Below are 23,915 nucleotides of genomic sequence, written 5' to 3' on the forward strand. Positions count from 1 at the left end.
TATAAATGAAAGGTAAACATTTATTACTAGAGAAGAGAAAAATGCATACAGGAAATCTAGATTACTTCTCTTCATGCACTAGGTTTGTAATAAAGTCCAAATACCAACTTTGAAGATATTTACAGATAAATTTTTCTTACCATGTGACCATTTACTTGGTGGACTTTTCTCCATAGAACCCATGTAGTGCAGACTAAATATTATTATAGTTTACAAGAAGCCTGGAGCAATTATGTATTAACAGAGAAGACATTTTACTGCAAAATATTATAAAAGTGGTATAATTGTTTGGCTCTTAAGTGTTTGTTTAATTTGAACAGGGAATGAAAAAAAAATTATCAAGATAGGCCTGGCTTTAAGATTTTTTGTATTCAATTCGTTCTACTTTCACATCATCTCCAATTAGCTGATAGACATAAGTGACCACTGTGGAAGCTTGGATGTCCATCAACACGAAGGATGGAATAATATTTCTGGAAGAAAAATATATAATGTTAGTGATACTAAAAAGCAACAGCACTGTAAATTTCAATTAAAGTAGAACTAAAGGAGAAATCTTTATCCAAAGGACCAAAGTTCGATTCCCCAGGACCCATGTAAGCCAGATGCACAAGGTAACACATGTGTCTGGAGTTTGTTTGCAGTGGCTAGAGGCCCTGGCATGCCCATTCTCTCCGCTCCCCCCCTCTCTTGCACCCTCTCTCCCTCTTCCCTTCTCTTACTCTCTCAAATAAATTTTATAAAAAGGAACAATAGCAAAGAAAGATTGCTAAACAAGGATAAATTTGTTTGTTTAAAAGGTTATTTCTGTTATGAATACTAGGCATGTAATTATTAACATTACTGAAGCTCCAGATTCCTAAATAGTGTATTACTTACGTTTCCAAGGCATTATATGCCCCAGTGGCAGAACCTGGGTTGATGTAGAATTTATTTTCATGCTCAAATGCTTCAAATTTGTGTGTGTGTCCTGAGATAAGAATGTCCACATCAAACTGCCTCTGCAAAAGGGCTAAACTGGCCATATCTCCCCACGGAATAACTTGATGTCCATGGATCAAACCAATTTTGAACTGTCCCACAGTCACAACTTTCTGTTCTGGATAATTCAGATTCTAACGTAAGAAACAGACATAAAGAAAAAAATTTTTAGAGATAATGATACTTAAAAAAATCAATTTTCTTAAATATTCAGCTTCATATGGATGTCTTGATACAGTATCTATAACAAGTAAGTTTATAATTATTTGATTTCACAGGCTGGGGAAATAGCTCAGTCAGTAAAGTACTTGCCTCCTCAGCACGAGGACCTGAGTTTTATCTCTAGTACCCACGTAAAATACTGGGCATGGTGCCCTGTGCCTGTAACCCCAGCACTGGAGACAGGAGGATCCCTAGAACTCACTGGCCAAATTACTGAGCTCCAGGCCAATGAGACCCTGTATCAAAGGAGGTAGATGATGTTCTTAAGGAACACCACTTGAGGCCTCCATACAGTGTCCACATATATATACACACAGGACTACACACTTGCCAAAAACTATTCTGACAGCAATTATGCTTAAAATGTCATTTATTCAATGTTAACTTGCAATTTGTCAAGCAACCTCTTCATAGTGTTTATTTCTATTGTACATGGGTTTTTTTGTGCATGCCCTAAATAATAATTATTCCCTTAAACTTGTGATTTTCTTCAAACTTTGGCACATGACCTGTAAGCTAGGATATGTTCAAATTATTATCCCAGATTTTAATAGTTATTAACCCTATTTCAGGCAAAAAAGGTTAGAATAACTTGCCCAAAAGATCCAAACCCTATGGGTTTGTGGCACACACCTTTAATCCCAGTACTTGGGAGACAGAGGGAAGAGGATGGCGGTAAGTTAGAGGCTACCCTAGGGTTACATAGTGAATTTGGCGTCAGCCTGGGCTAGAATGAGACCCTATCTTGAAAAAATAAATAAATAAATAAATTAAAAAAGATCCAGACTGGTATTATAGCTCCAAGGTTGGTGAATTTAATAAGTTAAATATGAAATTCAGGGGCTTCTAGGAAGGTGGCTCAGTGGCTAAATAAAGGTGCTGACTTGCAAAGTCTGCCAGCCCAGGTTTAATTTCCCAGCCTCCTACATAAAGCCAGACACCATTCATTTACAGTAACAAGAAACTTTAGTGCAAGTGCACATACACACCCAAATAAAGTTTTTAAAAAGTGAAATTCAGCAGTGCATGCCTTTAATCCCAGCACTAAGACGACAGGTAGGAGGATCGCCATAAGTTCGAGACCACCCTACTACACAGTGAATTCCAGGTCAGCCTGGGCTAGACTAGTGAGACCCTATCTTGAAAAACAAACAAACAAAACACTGAAATTCAACACTTGCTAATCACCTTTAACATAACACAAATAGAAACCTAACTTTTTTTTTGGTTGTTCAAGATAGGGTCTCACTCTGGTCCAGGCTGACCTGGAATTCACTATGGAGTCACAGGGTGGCCTCGAATTCTGGGTGATCCTCCTACCTCTGCCTCCCAAATGCTAGGATTAAAGGTGTGTGCCACCATGCCCAGCTCCAACATATTTTTTAAATAAATTAGCCTTATATTCTAAATTAACAAGCAGTTTGTCATTTTCTGTCTCTGTATCTTTCACCTCCATATCACCATCCCGTAGTTCACTGAAACTCTCTTAAATCTGCTTTAAAAAAAAAAAAAAAAGAGCCTGAGTGTGGTGGCGCACACCATTAATCCCAGCACTTGGGAAGCAGAGGTAGGAGGATTGCCGTGAGTTCGAGGCCACCCTGAGACTTCATAGTGAATTCCAGGTCAGCCTGGGCTAGAATGAGACCCTACCTCAAGGGAAAAAAAAAATTGTCCATTTAGTGGGGCATGGTGGCTCACACCTTTAATCCCAGCACTTGGAAGGCAGAGGTAGGAGGATCCCTGTGAGTTCAAGGCTACCCTGAGACTAGATAGTGAATTCCAGGTCATCCTGGGCTAGAACAAGACCCTACCCCGAAAAACAAAAACAGTCCATTTAGGTTTGGTATAAAGGAACCCTTCAAAAGCACCAACCAAGTTAAATAATTAAAATTTTTTTTTCAAGGAGAAAGAGACAGAATGGGTATGTCAGGGTCTCTTGCCATTGCAAGAATTCCAGAAGCATGTGCCACTTTGTGCACCTGGCTTTACATGGGTACTGAGGAATTGATCCTGGGCCAGTAGGCTTTGCAAGCAAGTGTTTTTTAACTGCTTTAACTATCTTTCCAGTCCCCAAGTTAAGTAACTGCTGAAACACTAGATTCCCAGTACAAAAAATATATATAAGGTTTGGATTTTTCTTTCTTTCTTTCTTTCTTTTTTTTTTTGAGGTAGTGTCTTGTTTAGCCCAAGGTCAACTTCCCAGCCTCCTATATAAAGCCAGACACCATTCATTTACAGTAACAAGAAACTTTAGTGCAAGTGCACATATACACACAAAAAGTTTTTAAAAAGTGAAATTCAGCTTATCTAGACCTGGAATTTACTATGTAGCCTCAGGGTGGCCTTGAACTCATGGTGATCCTCGTACCTCAGCCTCCCAAATGCTGGGATTAAAGACATGTGCCACAACATTTCAATTTTCACATTGAAATTGGGTTTATTATTCTAAATCATGCAATCACTGGCAGGCATTTTAAAATATCAACTATCCCAGTAATTTACTAAGGATCAAAAGAAAGTAATTTAAGCTGGGCGTGGTGGCGCACGCCTTTAATCCCAGCACTGGGGAGGCAGAGGTAGGAGGATTGCCGAGAGTTCAAGGCCACCCTGAGACTACAGAGTTAATTCCAGGTCAGCCTGGACCAGAGTGAGACCCTACCTGGAAAAACCCCCCCCAAAAAAAAAAAGAAAGTAATTTGCCCAAAATATCATTATATAACTAGTGGGAAGTGGGCAAAGTAGAAATTTCAGAACACCTGATATTTTATTTCCTTTTTGTTTGTTTTCATATAGAATCTCACTTTGTATCCCAGGCTTAACATTTCTCCTGCTTTAGCCTTCTAAGTAAGGCACAATGTTTGGCCTGACTTCTTTTCATTAAGGCTAGGTTTCATAAGTAGAGTGGAATCAACTTATTTATTTTTTAAACATTTTCTTTTATTTGACAGAGAAAGAGCAGGACAGAAAGAGAGAGAGAGAGAGAGGGAATAGGCATGCTAGTGCCTCCAGCTACTGCAAAAAACTCCATACACATGCGCCCCCCCCCTTGTGCATCTGGTTAACATGGGTCCTAGGGAATCAAACCTGGGTCCTTTGGCTTTGTAGGCAAACACCTTAACTGCTAAGCCATCCTTCCAGCCCTTTTTATTTTTGAGACAGGCAGAGAGAGAGAGAGAATGGGCACGCCAGAGCCTCCAGCCACTGCAAATGAACTCCAGATGCACGTGCCACCTTGTGCATGTGGTTTACATGGGATCTGGAGAATCGAACCTTAGGCTTCACAGGCAAGTGCCTTAACCACTAAGCAATCTCTCCAGCCCTTGAAACCACCTTTTTAACCACAGAATTCAGTGGGTTTCAACAAGTACTTACAGCTGTGTAAGCACCACACTCAAGACAACAGTTCTGTCCCTGGACTGTCCTGTGATGGAATCAACCCCTGAGAATAGGAGCTATGGGCAAGTTGTCAGCTGAGCAATGAGGAGATATGTCTATCACTTCACTGAAAAGCATCATCCTAGTGCCTTTAGTCCAAGCACTCAGGCTGAGGTAGGAGGATCACTGTGAGTTTCAGGCCAGCCTAGAGCTATGGAATGAGTTCCAGGTCAGCCTGGACTAGAGTGAGACCCTACCTCAAAAAAAAAAAAAAAAAAAAAAAAAGCTGGGTGTGGTGGCACATGCTTTTAATCCCAGCACTGGGAAGGCAGAGGTAGGACTGCTGTGAGTTCAAGGCCACCCTGAGACTACATAGTAAATTTAAGGTCAGCCTGAACTAGAGAGAGACCCTACCTTGAAACCACCCCCCCCCCCAAAAAAAAGAAAGAAACGGATCATGCTAGTTGGTATTTGAATAAACTGGAAGGGGGCAAGGTCAGGAAGACATAACCAAGGAAAGTGATAAGGCAACTTGGAATACAGTAGTACTACACATGGGGGTAGTGAGTTCATAATGAAAAACAATTTAAATGTAATCACAAAGTCACTTTTACTTAGTATCAGAACAAATACTTATATATATTTACTATGTAGTTTAAATTGGTGATTTTCCAACAGTAAGAATGGGGCATGTGTGGTACACAGATTTAACATCCCTAATTTAAAAATTCTAAAACCCAGAAATGCTTCAAAATCTAGAATGTTTCTTAGTGGCCACACAACACTACAAGTGGTCAAACTGTAGGTGCAGGAATAGGAAGGTAGCTCAGTGGTCAAAGGCGCTTGATCCTGCAAGCTTGCCATTGAATTTGGATCCTCAGCACCCAAATAAAGCCAGACACAGAAGTCCACAAACACCAATGCACCTATGGCAATGGGAGGCAGAGTCAGAATACTGAAGCTCACAAGCCAGCTGACAGTAAGAAAGACCCTTGGCACAAGAGGACCAATCTGTTGCATGGCATGCACACACACACAAATGTGGGTGTGACCACCAGGCATGGTGGTACATGTAATCCTAGCACTTGAGAGGCCAGGACAAGAGGACCTCACATTTGAGGTCAAGGCTACCACAGCAAAACTGTGTCCCACCAAAAAAAGAAAAGAAAAAAACCCACAAGTACACAAAAAAATATTATATAAAATTACCTTCAGACTATGTGGATAAGGATGTATTTCATGTTTTAGACCTGCGTTGTACTCCTGAGGTATCTCATTACATATATTTAAATATCCCACAAATTGAAAAAGCACAAAATCTAAAACACTTTTGGTCATAACCTAATGGATACCTCTCCTATTTTATATTTTTGAAAAAAATATTTTATATGCTATTAAGGATTAACCCCAAGGCCTTGTATGTGCTAGACAAAGCTTTCTAATACTGACTGAGGTTCCTATGAGAACAAAGAAAGAGAAATAAATAGGAAGGGAAAGAGAAATACATTACCTCATCGAAGTCTCCTCTCACAATGTGAACATCACCAGCCAAAGTCTTGAGATAGTCATAACTCTCTTTGGTGCAAAGGTTTCCAGTGCAGAGAATGTGTTGAATCTTTCCTGGCACCAGGAGTTTTTTGAATTTAGCCGGCAAACTGTTACACCGGTGTGGGATGTGCAGATCTCCTAATACCAATACCAACTTTAAAGTGTCAAGGTGAGAGAAGGCATAATATTAAACATGATGTCAAAAAACAACATTCTCCTCCCATAATTCCCTTTAAATTTAATCAGAAATTCCAGAACCCAACAGAGCAGAAGTTATTCAATTCCTATAAAGTTTAAACAAATACACATATGGTACTCTGTTCTAAATAAGTCTTATTATTTTGGATATCAATAGTTGTCTTATTTTATTTACCAAGAATAAAATCAAGTATTCTAAGGTGGTGGTACATGCCTTTAGTCCTAGTACTTGGAAGGCTGAGGCAGGAGGATCTCTGTGAGTTTGAAGCCAGCCTGGGAATACAGATTGAGTTCCAAGCCAGCCTAGGCTAGGGTGAGACCCTACCTTGAAAAAACAAAGCAAAATAAAGCAATTAATTAGATGGGTATAGGGGTACATGCCTGTCATCCCAGGATTCAGGAGGCAGAGGCAAAATGACTACAAATTCAAGGCCAGCCAGGGATGCACAGAGAGACCTTTCTAGCTGAGTGTGGTAGAAGAATTGCTATGATTTTGAGGCCAGCCTAGGATTATATAGATTCAGGTCAGCCTAGACTACAATGAAACACTACCTTGAAAAGCTAAAAATAAGAGAGAGACAGAGGGGCCTTTCTTAAAAAAAAAAAAAAAAAAAAAAAGAGATTCATGGGCTGGAGAGATGGCTTAGTGGTTAAGCACTTGCCTATGAAGCCTAAGGACCCTGGTTCGAGGCTCAATTCCCCAGTAACCCATGTAAGCCAGATGCATCCATTCTCTCTCTGTCACTCTCAAATAAACAAATACAAAAAGATTCATATTATACTAAATAAAACAATTACAGCAGGGGAAAAGGGAAGGTGGTGGGAAGGGATTACAATCAAGGTATATTGTTTATATTTATGGAAGCTGTGTCAAAAGTTTTAAAAAACAATTACACTAAATGATAGTGAATAAATCAAAAATTACAAATGGAGTATGTTACTGGGACATAGAAACTGAACTGAACCAACATTTGGCATTTTTGAAGACTGTTATGATAATATCTCTACAATTTTTTTTTTTTTTTTTTTGAAGCAGGATCTTACTGTAGCCTAGGCTGGCTAGGAACTCATGGCTATCCTCACACCTCAGCCTCCAGAGTGCTGGAATTATAGATGTGAGCCACCATGCCCAACAATAATTTATGCATACTACACTGAGATTTAGCTGGAGAATAACAAACAAAATTTTACTAATCTTGTTACTTCAAACTATTAGCTATATGTCACAGGGTATAAAAGCTTGTGTTTCTTTTTCTCTTCTTTTCTTTTAGAGAGAGAGAGAGAGAGAGACAGACAGAGAATTGGCATGCCAGGGCCTCAGCCACTGCAATCAAATTCTAAATGCACCATCTAGTGGGCATGTGCGACTGTGCACTGTGCCTCACCTTTGTGTGTCTGGCTTATGTGGGATCTGGAGAGTGGAACACGGGTCCTTTAGGCTTCACAGACAAGTACCTTAACCATTAAACCATCTCTCCAGCCCCTTGAATTACAACCTCTGATATCTCCACTTTCCTTCATTAGAATTCTTCATTGTCATATTCTTATTGCCTGGATAAAACTGCCTACATGCACTCAGCTCAGTTTGTAAACTTAAGAAAATCATTCTCACAATCTCTCCTGTTCATTACAGAATCAAAACAATACAGGAAAGTCAGTTAAATAATGATGAATTTAGCAAGAGTTAAGAGTTGCAACTTGTCTCAGATGGCAAAAATAAAATCTGATCTTAAATATATTAGAATATAATATATAATCCAATTTTAATTTAAAAATGTCAAGATTTACCAAATTTATCAAACTTAGTTACTTAACAATATTGGGTGGGTTGGTTTGTTTAGAGGGAGGGTCTCAGCCGAGGCAGACCTAGAACTCACCCTACAGTCCCAGGCTGGCCTCAAACTCATGGTGACCCCTCTACCTCAGCCTCCTGAATGCTGATACTAAGGCGTGAGCCACACACTTGGCCAGAAGATTATTTTCATAATCCTTTAAAGATAAATCCATCCTTCAAAGGGCAACAGATTTTGCATGTTGATCAATATAAGCACTTATATTCTATACAGGGTTTTCCTCAAATGAGACATCCCATTCATAAACGCAAATGCGCAACTGTTTTTTAAAGAAGTAACTATTCTTTATTATCATCAGAGAAAATATTGAATATTTAACAGAAGACAGAAAAATAGTTTTGCCACTAGACTTTGTAAATTATTCAAAAACAAAATGTGGAGGCTGGAGAGATGGCTTAGCGGTTAAGGCGCTTGCCTGTAAAGTCAAAGGACCCAGGTTTGATTCCCCAGGACCCATATAAGGAAGATGCACAAGGTGGCGCAAGCCTCTGAAGTTTGTTTGCAGTAGCTTTATGCCCTGGCATGCCCATTCTCTCTCTCCTCTCCCCCTCTCTCTTTCTCACAAATATTGTTTTAAAATGTGTTAAATTAGAATGATTACTGAAACAAGCTTGATTCATCAAGTAACAAAATGAAAATGATGGCAAAAGCCAGGCATGGTGGTGTACACCTTTTATCCCAGCACTCAGGAGGCAGAGGTAGAAGGATTTCCCATAAGTTCAAGGCCATACTGAGACTACATACTGAATTCCAGTTCAGCCTGGGCTAGAGTGAGACCCTACCTTGAATAACCTATTAAAAAAAAAAAAGAAGATTGAAAGGAAAGGGACTATCATCAGGACACAGAGTAACTGAAGTAATGAGGTTACAAAATTAGCACAATTTCGGGCTGGAGAGATGGCGTAGCGGTTAAGCGCTTGCCTGTGAAGCCTAAGGACCCCGGTTCGAGGCTCGGTTCCCCAGGTCCCATGTTAGCCAGATGCACAAGGGGGCGCACGCGTCTGGAGTTCATTTGCAGAGGCTGGAAGCCCTGGCGCGCCCATTCTCTCTCTCCCTCTATCTGTCTTTCTCTCTGTGTCTGTCGCTCTCAAATAAATAAAAAATTTTTTTAAAAATTAGCACAATTTGAAAGAGTCAATTATTCTTTACAGAGTAGTTTCAGCAGATATTTGTTCAATGGTCTATATTGTTTTAATGCAGATCTTAGCTAAAGTTAAATAACACTACAAAGTATATACCCTCATTCATATAATCAATATAAAAATACCTTGACAAAACAATATTCATTTTAGAGGGAGATCCCTTCAGATTTGGAATGGGGTACAAAGTTAATGTGGGAAGCTGGCATTTGAGAAAAAGGTAAAAATAATTTCCACCTTAAAAAGAAAAAAAAAAACCTCTCCAAATTCATAAAAGGGGATACATCTAGAACAAGATGAAAACATTTGGGACTAAAAATGAATATGTTCAATTGAAATGTACCAGAAAGAACACTAGTGAAGCATGATAACTTTATCATGACTAAGTAGGCATAAATCCTACCAAGTGCCATATACATTATCCCCAAGTATATCCAAGACTACTACTATTCTGAAGCTAAAACTGTATGAATGACCACAAAGAAATTATTTCAAGAGAATTAAGGATCTATACTGGGACAGAATCTTCTTGATTTTTCATTGGTGACCAAGTTATAAGAGAAATAAATAGTCCTACTAACACATGTCAAAGAGTGTTCTTGCCTAAATTCCACACTGACAAATCAGGTTAGCCATACATTAAAGTTAGTTAAGGCAGCAAAAAGATCCTGGAGATGGTAGTCTTGTTAAATTCATCTAAAGAAATAACCAAACAAAGCATGGTAACACTTCCTAGTTGATAAAACTTAAGAGGGTGAGAAACCAAGTCAATGATCATCCACCCAACCACCATTGTTAGTAGCCGCCTTAAGAGAAGAAACTTACTCTGTGCCCAGCCTTAGTGGAATGAAGAGGTTGATTGCAGACAGGGGAATGGAGAGAAAAAACAAAACAAAACAAATAAACAAAAAAAAGAGTGAAACATGACCAATGTTAAAAGAAAGCAATAAAAAGAAAAAGATAACAAATGAATATGCAAAAAGCTGTTAATGATTTCTGAATGTTATGAAAGAAAATGTTAAAAAAATCAGGAGTGCTAAAAACAATTCTGAAAGAACTTGCTTTATTTTGAACATGATGCAAATACACACACACATACAGTTTATGAATTTTTGCATTGTTAATTTTTTTTTGAGGTAGTGTTTCACTCACCCATGCTTCACCTGGAACTCACTTTGTATCTCAGACTGGCCTCAAACTCTCATGGCCATCCTCCTATCTCAGCCTCCCAGGTGCTGGGATTTCCCTGTGAGCCACCACACCAGGCTTAGCTTTTCTCTGCCTTTGCTTTCTCTTCCCCACCCCATACCCCAGGTAAGGTCCACTTCTAGCCCAGACTGACCTGGAACTCAACAATGACCCTGTCTCCCCACTGCAAAGATTAAAGGTGGGCACCATCACACCTGGCTTTTCTACCTTTTCAAATCTTGTTTTAGCATTAATTTCCAGCCCTTATTCTGTTTCATTTCTATGATAATATAAAGTAATTTAGAATGCTTATAAAAAAAACTTGAAAAAGTCATCAGTAATAGACTTCCTGGATTTTTGGTACCATTGTTTTTGTGAGGTAGGGTCTCACTCTACCCCAGGCTGACCTCAAACTGATTTTCTGGAGTTTGAGGTCTGTTATTCCTCAGGTTTACTGATTTTAATTCTCTTATGTTTAGGATTGTAGTAGTGAAAAATTATGTTACAGCTAATTTATTCTGTTTTGGAGGGTGTATAGTCTCACATTATCACGTGATGAAAATGTCAAACTAAAAATAAAGAGTAAAAATTAATATGATCATGCTGCTAAAATTGGGAAACCACCATCTATATTTGGGATCCACAGACTTTGGACATTATACATTGTTGAATGCCTCTCTCCTTTGCCAAATAAGTGTGTTCACTCCTAAGAGAATTGATGAAATCCTAAAATTTCCCCGGTTCTTTCCCTTTTGTCATTTGAAACGTGAGGTTTCCAGGACAGCTTAACTAAAAAAAAGTATTCACCTCTCAAAACGACGTCAGAAACATGAATATGACAGATCCTGGCAAGTAATTATTTCTTCTCGCTTAGGTGTCTCCAAATTGCCTTACACTGGTGTACTTTACACCGAATTGTTTAGAAACAACAACAAAAAATCAGGTGGGATTAAAGCCGTTCAAGAGGCTAAAAAGCATTAAGCTCTTTGGCTGGCACATTGGCGGGACTAGAATGTAGTCATTTAAGGAAGGAAGTTCCTTCTCCGTTAACCTCCACCAACACAGAAAACAAGGGCCATCGGAACCCCTTTGGAAACGGTTGGACAGCCAAGGGCGCCTTGGAAAATCTGATTTATTCAGGAAGGTGTAGGGGACGGGAAGCTATGCGGAGGGTGATAACGAGCAAGGCCAGGGTCTGCCAACAACCCCTCGGAGCCACCGCTGGCCTAGTGCTCTAAGGGCCGCAGCAGCCGGAGGGAACGGGGCGTCCGGCCGCCGTCCCCGCACTCGCCACATTTCAATGGCAGCTGCGCGTCATTTCAGAGGGGCGCGGGGGGAGGGAGCAAGGCTGCCGGCCCCTCTCCCTCCTTCCCGTTCTGCACGAAGGCCAGCGTCCCCCACGACACCCGACCGGCGGGAAGGCCGCCCAGCCTCAGGGAGACGTCTGCACCCCCGAGCCGGGAGGCAGCGTCGCTCCCTAGCCGACGCCCCAGCTCCCGCTCTGGCGTGCGGATCTCGTGACAGGACGGGCCGCAGACAGCCACCGGCTCCGGCCCCGGGGCGAAGGGGACGAGGCCGGGGCCGGGGTCGGCCGCACCCAGCCTAGCCTCCCTTCCAGGGCGTTTCCGCAGCGCAGCGAGCGCCCCGGCCTCGCCCCTACACTCCCCGAGCCTCCCAACTCCGTAGCGCGGCCGCCGAGAGCCGGGCCTCGGGGTCCGCCGCCGTGATCCTCACCATCCTGTCACCGGGCTCCGCAACAGCGCCCACGAACGCCGCCGCCCTCTTCCTCGGGCTCCTCGGTGACCCGCCCACCTTCCCCCCCCCTACACACAACCAATGAAACGCGAGGCTCACGAAGACCGTGCGACGGAGGCCCGCACGGGTCTTTTCCCAGGAAAAAAAAAAAAAGCGAAGCTATGCTTTGTGAAAGAGCGGAAAGCCGGATAGAAGAGGGTCCGAAAAGTGCGGACAACATCCGGGCATTTGGTGGCCGTCGGCTGAGGCGCGCGGTCATCACCGCGCCTGCTTCGCGGGTAGCCATGCTGACGTGCAGGATGAGCGGCCCTCAGGTGAAAGGTGGAGCGGCCTTTCTTGCCGTGCTACGTAGACGAGGGAAAGCCCAACGTCCTCACGTGAAGTGTCTATCGTCTTCCAGTTCTTCCTCGGCCTTTTTTTTTTTTCCCTCCCCGAAATGGCTGAGGAGACAGACGAAGCATTGGGCGCCGCCGCCGGCCGCCACACGAGGCCCTTATTGGTCCTCGATTGGAGGGTGACGGTCTACCTGCCTCGTATTTATGTGGAGTATTTTCACGGTGACCGTGAAATGAGTGAGGACCTCAGAGTCGGGCCGAGTTGTACTCTGTGGGGGAGAAGTTGAAGGAAAACATCATGCTTGGGATTCTGCCGGGTTTTTATTATTATTTTATTTTTATTTATTTGCAAGCAGAGAGAGAGAGTGGGCCGACCAGGACTTCTTGCCCTTGCAAACAAGCTCCAGATGCTTGCGCCACTTTGGCATCACATAAGGCATCTGGCCTTATGGGTACTGGGAATTTGAACCTGAGCCGGCAAGCTTTGCAAGCAAGCACCTTAAGCCGCTGAACCATCCCCCAGACCATCAACTGCTTTTATTTTATTTCATTTTTTTGAGGTGTGGTCTCACACTAGCCCAAGCTAGGCTCTGTTGCTCAGTCTGGTCTTGAACTCACAGCGATCCTCCTACCTCTGCCTCCGAGTGCTGGGATTAAAGGTTTATGCCACCACAGCCGGCTTTACTGTACTTTAAATGCATGATTTTGAACGAGCCACTAGGTCCCTTTGAGGCTCAGCTTCCCCAACCAGAAAACAGGAATGATATATGCACCTTCGTTGAGAGTGTTTGTTGTGGGCATAAAATGGAAAATGCACATGAAGAGCTGAGTAATAAAAAAGAATGAAAGCCGGGCATGGTAGCGCACACCTTTAATCCCAGCCCTTGGGAGGCAGAGGTAGGAGGATCGCCACGAGTTCAAGGCCACCCTGAGATTACATAGTGAATCCCAAGTCGGCCTGTGCTAGAGTGAGAGCCTGCCTCAAAAAAGAAAAAAAGAAGGGAGCTGGAGAGCCAGCTAAGTGGATATACTTCTTGCCTGGCAATATGAGGTCAGAGTTCAGACCCCCAGAACCTGTGAGAAAACTGGACGTGGTGGTCATCACCTGTAATCCCAGGGTTTGGGAGACAGAGGGGTTACCCCTGGGCAAGCTGGCTAGCTAAACTAGTCAAATCAGCAAGCTCTGGGCTCAAGTGCGGAAACCCTGCCTCAGTCAATAGAGGAGTGTGATTGAAGAAGACTAGACCTCAAACTCGCCTCCACACAGTGGTGCCCTCCAGTCCCCTTCATACAAATTACTGAATTGGGAGTGTAGCTCTGGTAGAAAACTTGCCTGATGTGCAAAAGCTCTGGGTTCCATGGGTGAGGGCACAAAACAAACACATGGAAATTGGTTTGCAGAAGAAAATAGTTGAATTTTGTCATGCCACTCATTCTACAAACTCATTGAGCCCTTACTCTGTCTGTAAAAGGTATACTTTAAGATATACTCTATCTTTTAAAGGAAGGCAGCAATTGTCTATAAAATGTTGTATGGATCAATTGAACAACTTATCTCAAGTGTATGTATTTTGGATGTCTGTTGTAAAACCAAAAGTTAATACATCATAATCAGTTAATAGGAAATTGTTCAAAAATATTCAGCAAAGGGGATTCAAAGGCATTGTCCATATCAATTACCTCAACATAAATTTGGCCAACACGTTGCAATGAATTCTTCTCATGATGTTGTTTACATTTATTTTGATAGGACTTGTCACAGAATCAAAGTTGAGATCATCATGGTTTAAGCAAGGGGAGGCTGAATGTTACTATAGCATTAACAGCCCATGAGTCAGAGTAAATGGTTATAATTTCTCAGCCTTTTGCTGAGATCAAGCCCAAAGTGAATGGCATAGCCAGGCTGAGCTACATTACAAAATAAACTGTAAGGTTTGGGTACAACAGTGGTCAACAATTTCTAAAAAACCAATAGTTGATTGATGAGCCGTGTCCAAACAGAAAGACCTTTTTTCCCTCTCTGGGAATTTGACCCAAAGGGTAGGGACAAATTGTCCACTTGAGAATCAATTGAAGAGTTTGACCTGTAGGAACAAATTGTTCAGCCGACCTCACTGTTCTTACAAATTTATCTGGAGTCCTGTGATTTATTTTGTTAGAATGTAAGCAACACCTTTCTTTTTCTCCTTAGTATTTGGGAAAGCAATCCAAACTCTAGCACGAGTGAGTGATGAGCTGTGGCTAGACCCATCTGAGAAAGGTGTAAGTAAGAATGTTTACCCCTCCCTGTACCATGTGATGGCACATGCCTGTAATTTCAGCATCTAGTAGACAGAGGTAGGAAGATCAGGAATTCAAGGCCAGCCTCACTACATAGTGAGTTGGATGCCAGCCTGGGCTTTATGAGACCCTGTGTCAGAATGAAACAAACAAAAGCAAAGAAGGTTAAACCAGGCATCCAGGTGTGGTGGCGCATGCCTTTAATCCCAGCACTAGGGAGGCACAGGTAGAAGGATCATTCTGAGTTCAAGGCTACCCTGAGACTACATAGTGAATTCCAGGTCAACCTGAGATAGAGTGAGACTCTCCCTTTAAAAACCAGACCAAAAAAAAAATTAAAAGAAGGTTAATTAATAGAACATGTATTAAGGTAAGGCAAGAGGAGATATTTAAAAATCCCAGTCCAAACCAGGTATCATGGTGGTGCATATGTATAATCTCCCGCACTATGATTAGCTGAACCAAGATTATAAAATTGCAAGTAGCCTGAATGACACCACCCTTAACTAATTAACTAAAAAAAAAAAAGAAAGAAAGAAAAGAAAAGAAAAGAAAAAGGAAGAGAGGAAAATCCCATGGGCTGGAGGGATGGCTTGTGGTTAAGGCACTTGCCTATGAAGCCTAAAGGCCCTGGCTCAGTTCCCCAGTATCCACGTAAGCCAGATGCATATGGTGGCATATGCATCTGGAATTCATTTGCAAAGGCTAGAGGCCCTGGTGTGCCCATTCTCATAAATTTAAAAGTAAATTTATTTATTTATTTATTTTGGTTTTTTTCGAGGTAGGGTTTCTCTCTAGTCCACGCTGATCTGGAATTCACTATGTAGTCTCAGGGTGGCCTTGAACCCATGATGATCCTCCTACCTCTGCCTCTCAAGTGCTGGGATTAAAGGCATACGCCACCATGCCCAGCAAAAAATATATATATATATTTTTGTTTGTTTTCTGAGGTAGGGTCTTGCTGTAGCCCAGGCTGACCTGGAATTCACTATGGAGTCTCACAGTGGCCTCAAACTCATGGCGATCCTCCTACCTCTGAGTGCAGGGATTAAAGGTGTGCACCACCACACCCAGCTAAAAATAAAATATTTTTAAAAAGAAAAATCCCAGTTTAAATTGAATATCCAATTCAGCAATTTAGCAATCACCTCTTTCACCTTTCATCTTTATTTTACACATCTGAATATACTTAAAGCATAGAAAATTCGAAATCCCTGCCAACTGGTTTGTGGTGCCTGCACTGTGTTTTTGCAAATCCAAGGGGCTGGAAGCATAACTCAGTATCAGGTCTTAGTATCCACAAGTTCCTGGGTTCTATCCCCATCACCTTTCCTCGAAATTTAAATTATTTGATTCTTTTGTTCTTGCCTTTTCTTTTTTTATTGGTTTTCAGAGGTAGAGGCTTGCTCTAGCCCAGGCTGACCTGGAACTCTATATAGTCTCAGGGTGGCTTCAAACTTACACTGATCCTTCTGTAACAGGGAAATTGGGGCTGTAGGGTGCATCCTGGAACCCCAAGCCCTGAGTTCATATTTGCAAACTAACCAAAGAATTGCCAATTCCAGATTCAAGAGAATGATTAAAATTTCTTTTTGTTTATTTGTATTTATTTATTTGAGAGCGACAGACAGAGAAAGAAGCAGATAGAGAATGGGTGCGCCAGGGCCTCCAGCCACTGCGAAGAACTCCAGATGCATGCTACCCCTTGTGTATCTGGCTTACTGGTACCCGGGGAATTGAGCCTCAAACCAGGGACCTTAGGCTTCACAGGCAAGCGCTTAACCACTATGCCATCTCTCCAGCCCAAGAGAATGATTTTTAAAATACCATATTTTATTTAGATTTTACAAAGGGTGGGAGGTAAGGGGAGAAGTACACCATGTGGAGCCCAAAAGCCTATGTGGGCCATGTGTAGCTCAGGAGTCCATGTGATCAGATATGGATCTGGGGTAAGAAAGCATGGAAAGAAAAGAGAAAAGAACATTCCTAGGAATACCTAGCATGTGGGGAGCTGGAGGGGATAAAGAACCCATGTGGAGAGTAAGGACTGGGGATTCCTCCCAGTTGGCCCCAGCCCAGGCCCATCTGGAGGGAAAAACTCACCCACAGCTGGAAGTTCCCAAGTGATCAGAGAGACAGAGAGAGAGAGAGAACAAGCAATAGAGCAAGCCACTGCCCTCCACTTGCAAAAGGGATTTATAAATTTAGGGTGGGGGGCTGTCTTTTGGCTCAGGTGAACCAGAGGGCCAGCTGGTTGGTTAGGGCTAGGGTCTGTTTCAGGAAGAGATTAACTCTGGCACTAATGTTTATATATATTTAACCACAATGTTTAAATATATATTTTTAAATTTTTTGTTCACTTTTATTTAGTTATTTGAAAGCGACAGACAGACTAAGATGTGTGCACCCCCTTGTGCATCTGGCTAACGTAGGTCCTGGAGAATCGAGCTTCAAACCGGGCTCCTTAGGCTTCACAGGCAAGCGCTTAACTGCTAAGTCATCTCTCCAGCCCCAACCACACTGTTTAAATCCTATGAAAGATCTCCCTCCCAGGAAGAGTCCTGATTGTGGAAAACTGGTCTCTCGGGAACTAGGCAAACGATAAGAAGGCAGATGATCTTTGCTTTCTAGCAAGTGCAAACTTTCCTGCCCTTTATTTTTTGTTTGTTTTTTCAAGGTAGGGTCTCAGTCTAGCCTAGGCTGACCTGGAATTCACTAGGTAGTCTAAGGGTGGCCTAGAATTCACAGTGATCCCCCTACCTCTGCCTCTTGAGTGCTGGAATTAAAGGCATACACCAGCATGCCGGCTTTTCTTGCCCTTTTTACCTTCAGGGATCCAGTTCACTCTAACTCTACACCCCCTCACTTCTACCGCCGCCTTTCAAGGGCTGAGATTAAAGGCATGTGCCACTATGCCTGGCTCTTTCTTTTGAGACAATCTCATGTAGCCCTAGCTAACCTCCAGCTTATTATGTAACTGAGACTGGTGTATTATTGTTATTAAAAAAAAAATTACTGCGTGAGGCTGGCAAGATCACTTAGTGGTCAAGGTGCTTGCCTGCAAAGCCTAAGGACCCAGGTCCACTTCCCTAGTACCCAGTTAAGCCAGATGCACAAAGTGGTGCATGCATCTGGAGTTTGTGGTGGCTGGAGGCCCTGACATGCCCATTCTGTCTTTCTTAAATAAATAAATAAATAAATAAAATTTTAAACATCACAGAGAATAGGGCAACACTCTTTTTAATATTTTATTTTTATTTATTTAGTTGAGAAAGAGAGAGGGAGGGCACACCAGAGCCTCTAGCCACTGCAGATGAACTCCAAATGCATGGGCCACTATGTGCATCTGGCTTACATGGGTACTGGGGAACTGAACCTGGGTCCTTAGGCTTTGCAGGCAAGTGCTTTAACCACTAAGCCACCTCTCCAGCCTCCAAATAAAATATTTTTTAAAAAATTGGTGTGTGGGGCTGGAGAGATGGCTTAGCAGTTAAATGCTTGCCTGTGAAGCCTAAGGACCAGTTCGAGGCTCGGTTCCCCAGGTCTCACGGTAGCCAGATGCACAAGGGGGCGCATGCGTCTGGAGTTCGTTTGCAGAGGCTGGAGGCCCTGGTGCGCCCATTCTCTCTCTCTCCCTCTATCTGTCCTTCTCTCTGTGTCTGTAGCTCTCAAATAAATAAATTTTAAAAAATTTAAAAAAAATTGGTGTGTGGTATATGCATGCACATATATTTGCCCTTGCAGAGGACAGAGATGGTTCTTTTCTTCAGAGGCCTTAGTGGAACATCTGGTGAACCACTTCATTGCTCTTCCACCTGATCTTCTTGTTAAATAATAATAATAATATATTGGGGTGGGGGCCAGAGAGTATCAAGGCAGGGTCTCGCTCTAGTCCAGGCTGACCTGGAATTCACCATGGAGTCTCAGGGTGGCCTCGAACTCACAGTAATCCTCCTACCTCTGCCTCCCGGGTGCTGGGATTAAAGGCGTGCATCACCACGCCCAGCTCTGGCCTCAACTCTTTTTATTTATTTATTTATTTGAGAGCGACAGACACAGAGAGAAAGACAGATAGAGGGAGAGGGAGAATGGGCGCGCCAGGGCTTCCAGCCTCTGCAAATGAACTCCAGATGCGTGCGCCCCCTTGTGCATCTGGCTAACGTGGGACCTGGGGAACCGAGCCTCGAACCAGGGTCCTTAGGCTTCACAGGCAAGCGCTTAACCGCTAAGCCATCTCTCCAGCCCTGGCCTTAACTCTTAATGATCCTCCTACCTCAGCCACCTAAGTGCTGGAAATCAAGGCATGCACCACTATGCCCAGCTTGTAGTTTTTTCAAGGTCGGTCCTCTCTCTAGCCCAGGCTTACCTTGAACTTACTCTGTAGGTCCAGGCTGCCCTCAAAATCATGGTAGTTCTCCTACCTCAGCCTTTCAAATGTTAGGACTAAAGACATGCACCACCATGCTCGGACACATAAAATCTTAATTTTCCCCTTCTATTAAAAATTCTAGAGCCAGGAGTGGTGGTGTACTCCTTTAATCCCAGCACTTGGGAAACAGAGGTAGGAGGATCCTTGTGAGTTCAAGGCTACCCTGAGACTACATAATGAATTCCAGGTCAGCCTGAGCTACAGTGAAACCTTACCTTGGAAAAAAAAAAAAAATTCTAGCTGGGGGCTGGATGGAGAGATGGCTTAGTGATTAAGGCACTTGCCTGCAAAGCCAAAAGACCCAGGTTTGAGTCCTCAGGTCTCACATAAGCCAGATGCACTAGGTGGCACATGCATCTGGAGTTCCTTTGCAGTGGCTGGATGCCCTGGCATGCTCATTCTCTCTCTCTAGTAAATAAATAAAAATAAAATACTAAAAAGAAATTCTAGCCGTGTGTGATAGGAGGATTGGTGTAAATTCAAGGCCATCCTGAGACTACATAGTGAGTTCCAGGTCAGCCTGAGTTACAGTGAGAACCCACCTCGAAAAACAAAAAATGACCTGACAATTTTGGATTTATAATTCCAGAATGGCTGCAATTGAGTAACGGGCTTCTCCCCTTAGATGAGGTGTGTGGTGGCCAGTTTGCTGAAGCGTCCTCCATCACCTCATATATTAAAGTTAAGGCCCCTGTACATTTTGTTTCATGATTTCAATACTTAAAATTTTAGGTCTAATACATATATGTATTTAATATGGATATTTGTACATATGTGCATGTGCAAATTCAATACACATTATATAGTGCAGTCCACAGAACATCCCATGGTTTTATTTGAACATTTTTTTTTAATTTTTTTTGTTCATTTTTTATTTATTTATTTGAGAGCGACAGACATAGAGAGAAAGACAGATAGAGGGAGAGAGAGAGAATGGGCGCGCCAGGGCTTCCAGCCTCTGCAAACGAACTCCAGACGCGTGCGCCCCCTTGTGCATCTGGCTAACGTGGGACCTGGGGAACCGAGCCTTGAACCGGGGTCCTTAAGCTTCACAGGCAAGCGCTTAACCGCTAAGCCATCTCTCCAGCCCTTATTTGAACATATTTGTAATATGAACTATGTAATCAAATTTTTGTTTTATTTATTTATTTTTGGTTTTCCAAAGTAGGGTCTCCCTCTAGCCCAGGCTGATCTGGAATTCACTATGTAGGCTCAGGGCGGCCTCAAACTGGCAGCGATCCTCCTACCTCTGCCTCCCGAGTGCTGGGATTAAAGGCATGTGCCACCATGCCCGGCTTTTTTTTTTTTAAATTTGAGAGACAGTAGAGGCACACCCAGGTCTCTTGCCACTATAAGTGAATTCCAGATGCACAGGCCACTTTTTGCATCAGCTTTATGCAAAGTAATATGGAATCCAGCCCACAACAGTGGGCTTTGCAAGCAAGTGCCTTTTAGCTGTCGAGCCATTTCCCCAGCTTTTGCTTATTTTATTGAGGTAGTGTCTCATTCTAACCCAGGCTGGCTTGGAATTCATTCTAGGCCAGGCTGGCCTCAAACTCATTCATTCCTTCTACTTCAGCCTCCAGAATTGTGGGATTAAAGGCATACACCACCATGGCCAGCTCTAGAATTTTAAAAATTAAACTATTACTTAAAGGAGGTTGGTTTTCTCCTAACTAACTTACTTTTTTTTTTCCAGCTTGCTCTAAGAGCTGTGAATTCTTGTCAGTCCACATATGGATATGTCCTGTTCACTCCCGTGTTCTTTCAACATTATCAGTGGTCAGCCTCCATGACAACAAACGATAGTGATTCACCACAGAACTTAAACTGCAAATTGGCTATCAAGGTAAATATAGGTAGTTTTCTCTTATACAAGAGACATGGTCATTGTATAGGATATATACCTATTCTACACTTGGCAGTTTACATGGGATGCAGGATAAGTGTTGTCATTTATGTACACACAGACATTTGCTATGTTTGAAAAAGCTAATCAATCTGCTGTATTCAGTATGTGTTTTCATGTGTGTACTATATTTGTTTTACAGTCAATTCTGCCCATCTTTAGATGTGTGACTTCTCTTGAAAGAAATGTAGAGATGTGTAAAATATTCACCAGGCCTGATAAGTGCAGAGTTGTTATTCAGTTCTTCTGCAAACATGGTAGGTGTATCCAAAGTTGTCTAGCACAGTACGTTTCTTCTTAATGCTTTTATGTTTAGGATATTCTGACTCGTCCAGACTTTACATAGCATCATTGCTCAGGATATGGGGTATATCAAGCTATGCAACAGGACAGGTATCACCTGTCTCTGAAGAGGTATTGTAAAGATGGTTGGCATTACTTCATTCTATGACTTGCTTGAACCTTACCTGTATACAAAATAAAACATTTTTGTAAATGTTTGCTTGAAGTTAAATAGGTTGCTTTAGAGCTGGAGAGATAGCTTAGAGGTTAAGGCGCTTGCCTGCAAGGCCTAGGAACCTAGGTTTGATTCCCCAGTATCCACATAAAAGCCATGGTGGCACATGCATCTGGAGTATGTTTGTAGTGACTAGAGGCCTTGGCATGCCCCTTCTCTCTATCTGTTCCTCTCTGTCTGCCTCTCTCTTTCTCAAGTAAATAAATAAATAAAAAGATGCTTTAGCTGGGTGTGGGGGCACAGGCCTGTAAGCCCAGTATTCAAGTGGCTAAGACAATATGATCACAGGTTTGAGGCCAGACTGAGGTATATGTCTAGTTCCAGGCTAGCCTCAGTTACATAGGGAAAGCTTGTCTCAAAAAACATTTATATCTGTAAACTTGGTCCTATTCTTTTTCATAGTCTTATGAAAGATCTTCTGATTTTTGTAATTTATTTTATAGATCTTAATTTTAGCTTATCTTTATAATGTCTTTTATTTCTGTGTACATTTATAATATCTACATTTTCTCTATAAATATCAATGATTTGGGCTGGAGAGATGGCTTAGGGGTTAAGGCACTTGCCTGCAAAGCCTAAAGACCCAGGTTAGATTCCTCAGTACCCATGTAAGCCAGATGCTCAAGGTAGTGCCTGTGTCTGAAGTTCATATGCAGTGGCTGGAAGCCCTAATGTGCCCATTCTCTGTCTCCCTCTCTCTTTTTCTCCCTCTCAAATAAGTAAAATTAAAAAAAAAACACATAAATACTGGGCTAGAGAGATGGCTTAGTGGTTAGCTTGCCTGCAAAGCAAAAGGACCCAGGTTTGATTCCCCAGAACCCACATAAACCAGATGCACAAGGTGGTGCATGGATCTGGAGTTCATTTGCAGTGGCTACAGGCCCTGGCATGCCCATTCTATCTCTGTCTGCCTTTTGCTATATATACCTGCCTCTTTTTTTCTCTCAAATAAATAAATAAAAATAAAATATTGGGACTGGAGAGATGGTTTAGCAGTTAAGGCTCTTGCCTGCCAAGCCAAAAGACCCATGTTCAATGCCCCAAGACCCACATAAACCAGGTGTACAAAGTAGTGCATGAGTCGAGTTCATTTGTCTCTTTCTCTCAAATAACTAAAAATAAATTAAAAAGTTTTTAATAAATAAATAAAGCATTTAAATTTATTTATTTACTTATTTGAGAGAGAGGGAGAAAACGGGCATGACAGGGCCTCCAGCCACTGCAAACACATACCAAATGCACATGCCACCTTGTGCATCTGGCTTACATGGATAATAGAGAATCAAACATGGCTACTTAGGCTTGGCAGGCAAGTGCCTTAACTGCTAAACCATCTCTCCAGCATCCCCTTTTATTTTTTTTGGTTTTTTTTTTTTTTTAGTTTTTTTTCTTTTGAGGTAGGGTCTCACTTTGGCCCAGGCTGACCTGGAATTAACTATGTAGTCTCAGGGTGGCCTCGAACTCACGGCGATCCTCCTACCTCTGCCTCCCAAGTGCTGGGATTAAAGGTGTGTGCCACCACGCCCAGCAGCAGCATCCCCTTTTTTTGACACAGGGTCTCTCACTGAACCCAGGGCTCACTGATTCAGCTAAACTAGCTAGCCAACAAGCCCCAGCAAGTCTTCTGTCTCTGCCTCTACAGGACTGAGAATTATAAGTATGTGTCACACCTGACTTTTACATGGATGCTGGGGAGTGAAACTCAGGTTCTCATGTTTGCATGGTGAGCACTTTATTCTACTCTGCCTCTTATCCCCAGCCCCTGCTCCACTTCTTACTAGTTTTGTGACAGTACGGAAACTCTCTGAGCTTTCACTGTCTTCTCACTACGCTGGGGATTGTCTTGCCTGCCCTCGTGTCATAGGGTGCTGTGAGAGCCCACAAGGAAAGCCCATGGCACAGAGCATGATGCAGAAAGAGTATCTACCAGCCACAGCAATTGTTGCCATTGTCCTTCCCTTCCCTCCATGTAAGATTTCAATGCCCAAGTTCCTCTCAGGTGGCCTCATTAGTAATGTCTAAATATTTATGGTTGGTTCATTTTTATATTTATTTAGTTCTAGTTTTTTCAAGGTAGGGTCTCATTCTAGCCCAAGCTGACCTGGCTTTTGCTCTGTAGTCCTAGGCTGGCCTCAAACTCACAGTGATCCTCCTACCTCTGCCTCCTGAGTACTGAGATTAAAAGC

The 23,915-nt window shown here is 42.4% G+C and overlaps 2 protein-coding genes across 3 annotated transcripts in view; one reads left to right on the plus strand and one right to left on the minus strand.

The window, feature by feature from the left end:
• On the minus strand, nucleotides 1-12,317 carry Vps29 (VPS29 retromer complex component). 2 transcript variants are annotated; one of them, XM_004670969.3, is made up of 5 exons: nucleotides 12,239-12,287; nucleotides 10,142-10,153; nucleotides 6,089-6,280; nucleotides 880-1,115; nucleotides 1-473 (listed from the first exon to the last, which is right to left on the minus strand). In XM_004670969.3, the coding sequence occupies exons 1-5, from the start codon at nucleotides 12,239-12,241 to the stop codon at nucleotides 356-358; spliced, it is 561 nt and encodes a 186-aa protein (XP_004671026.1). In that variant the 5' UTR covers nucleotides 12,242-12,287; the 3' UTR covers nucleotides 1-355. The 2 variants fall into 2 exon arrangements, with proteins under 2 accessions (XP_004671026.1, XP_004671027.1); XM_004670970.3 differs by lacking the exon at nucleotides 10,142-10,153 and having other exon boundaries at nucleotides 12,239-12,317.
• A 224-nt stretch (nucleotides 12,318-12,541) lies between these two features.
• Rad9b (RAD9 checkpoint clamp component B) overlaps nucleotides 12,542-23,915 on the plus strand; it is a 70,118-nt gene continuing 58,744 nt past the window's right edge. The window contains exons 1-4 of the mRNA XM_045132116.1: nucleotides 12,542-12,580; nucleotides 14,786-14,856; nucleotides 21,003-21,152; nucleotides 21,355-21,469. Of these exons, the coding sequence (XP_044988051.1) occupies nucleotides 12,544-12,580; nucleotides 14,786-14,856; nucleotides 21,003-21,152; nucleotides 21,355-21,469 (373 nt within the window). The 5' untranslated portion in view covers nucleotides 12,542-12,543. The remainder of the gene's footprint in view (nucleotides 12,581-14,785; nucleotides 14,857-21,002; nucleotides 21,153-21,354; nucleotides 21,470-23,915) is intronic.

This window comes from Jaculus jaculus, chromosome 13 (genome assembly GCF_020740685.1).
Source record: "Jaculus jaculus isolate mJacJac1 chromosome 13, mJacJac1.mat.Y.cur, whole genome shotgun sequence".
Lineage (NCBI taxonomy): Eukaryota > Metazoa > Chordata > Mammalia > Rodentia > Dipodidae > Jaculus > Jaculus jaculus.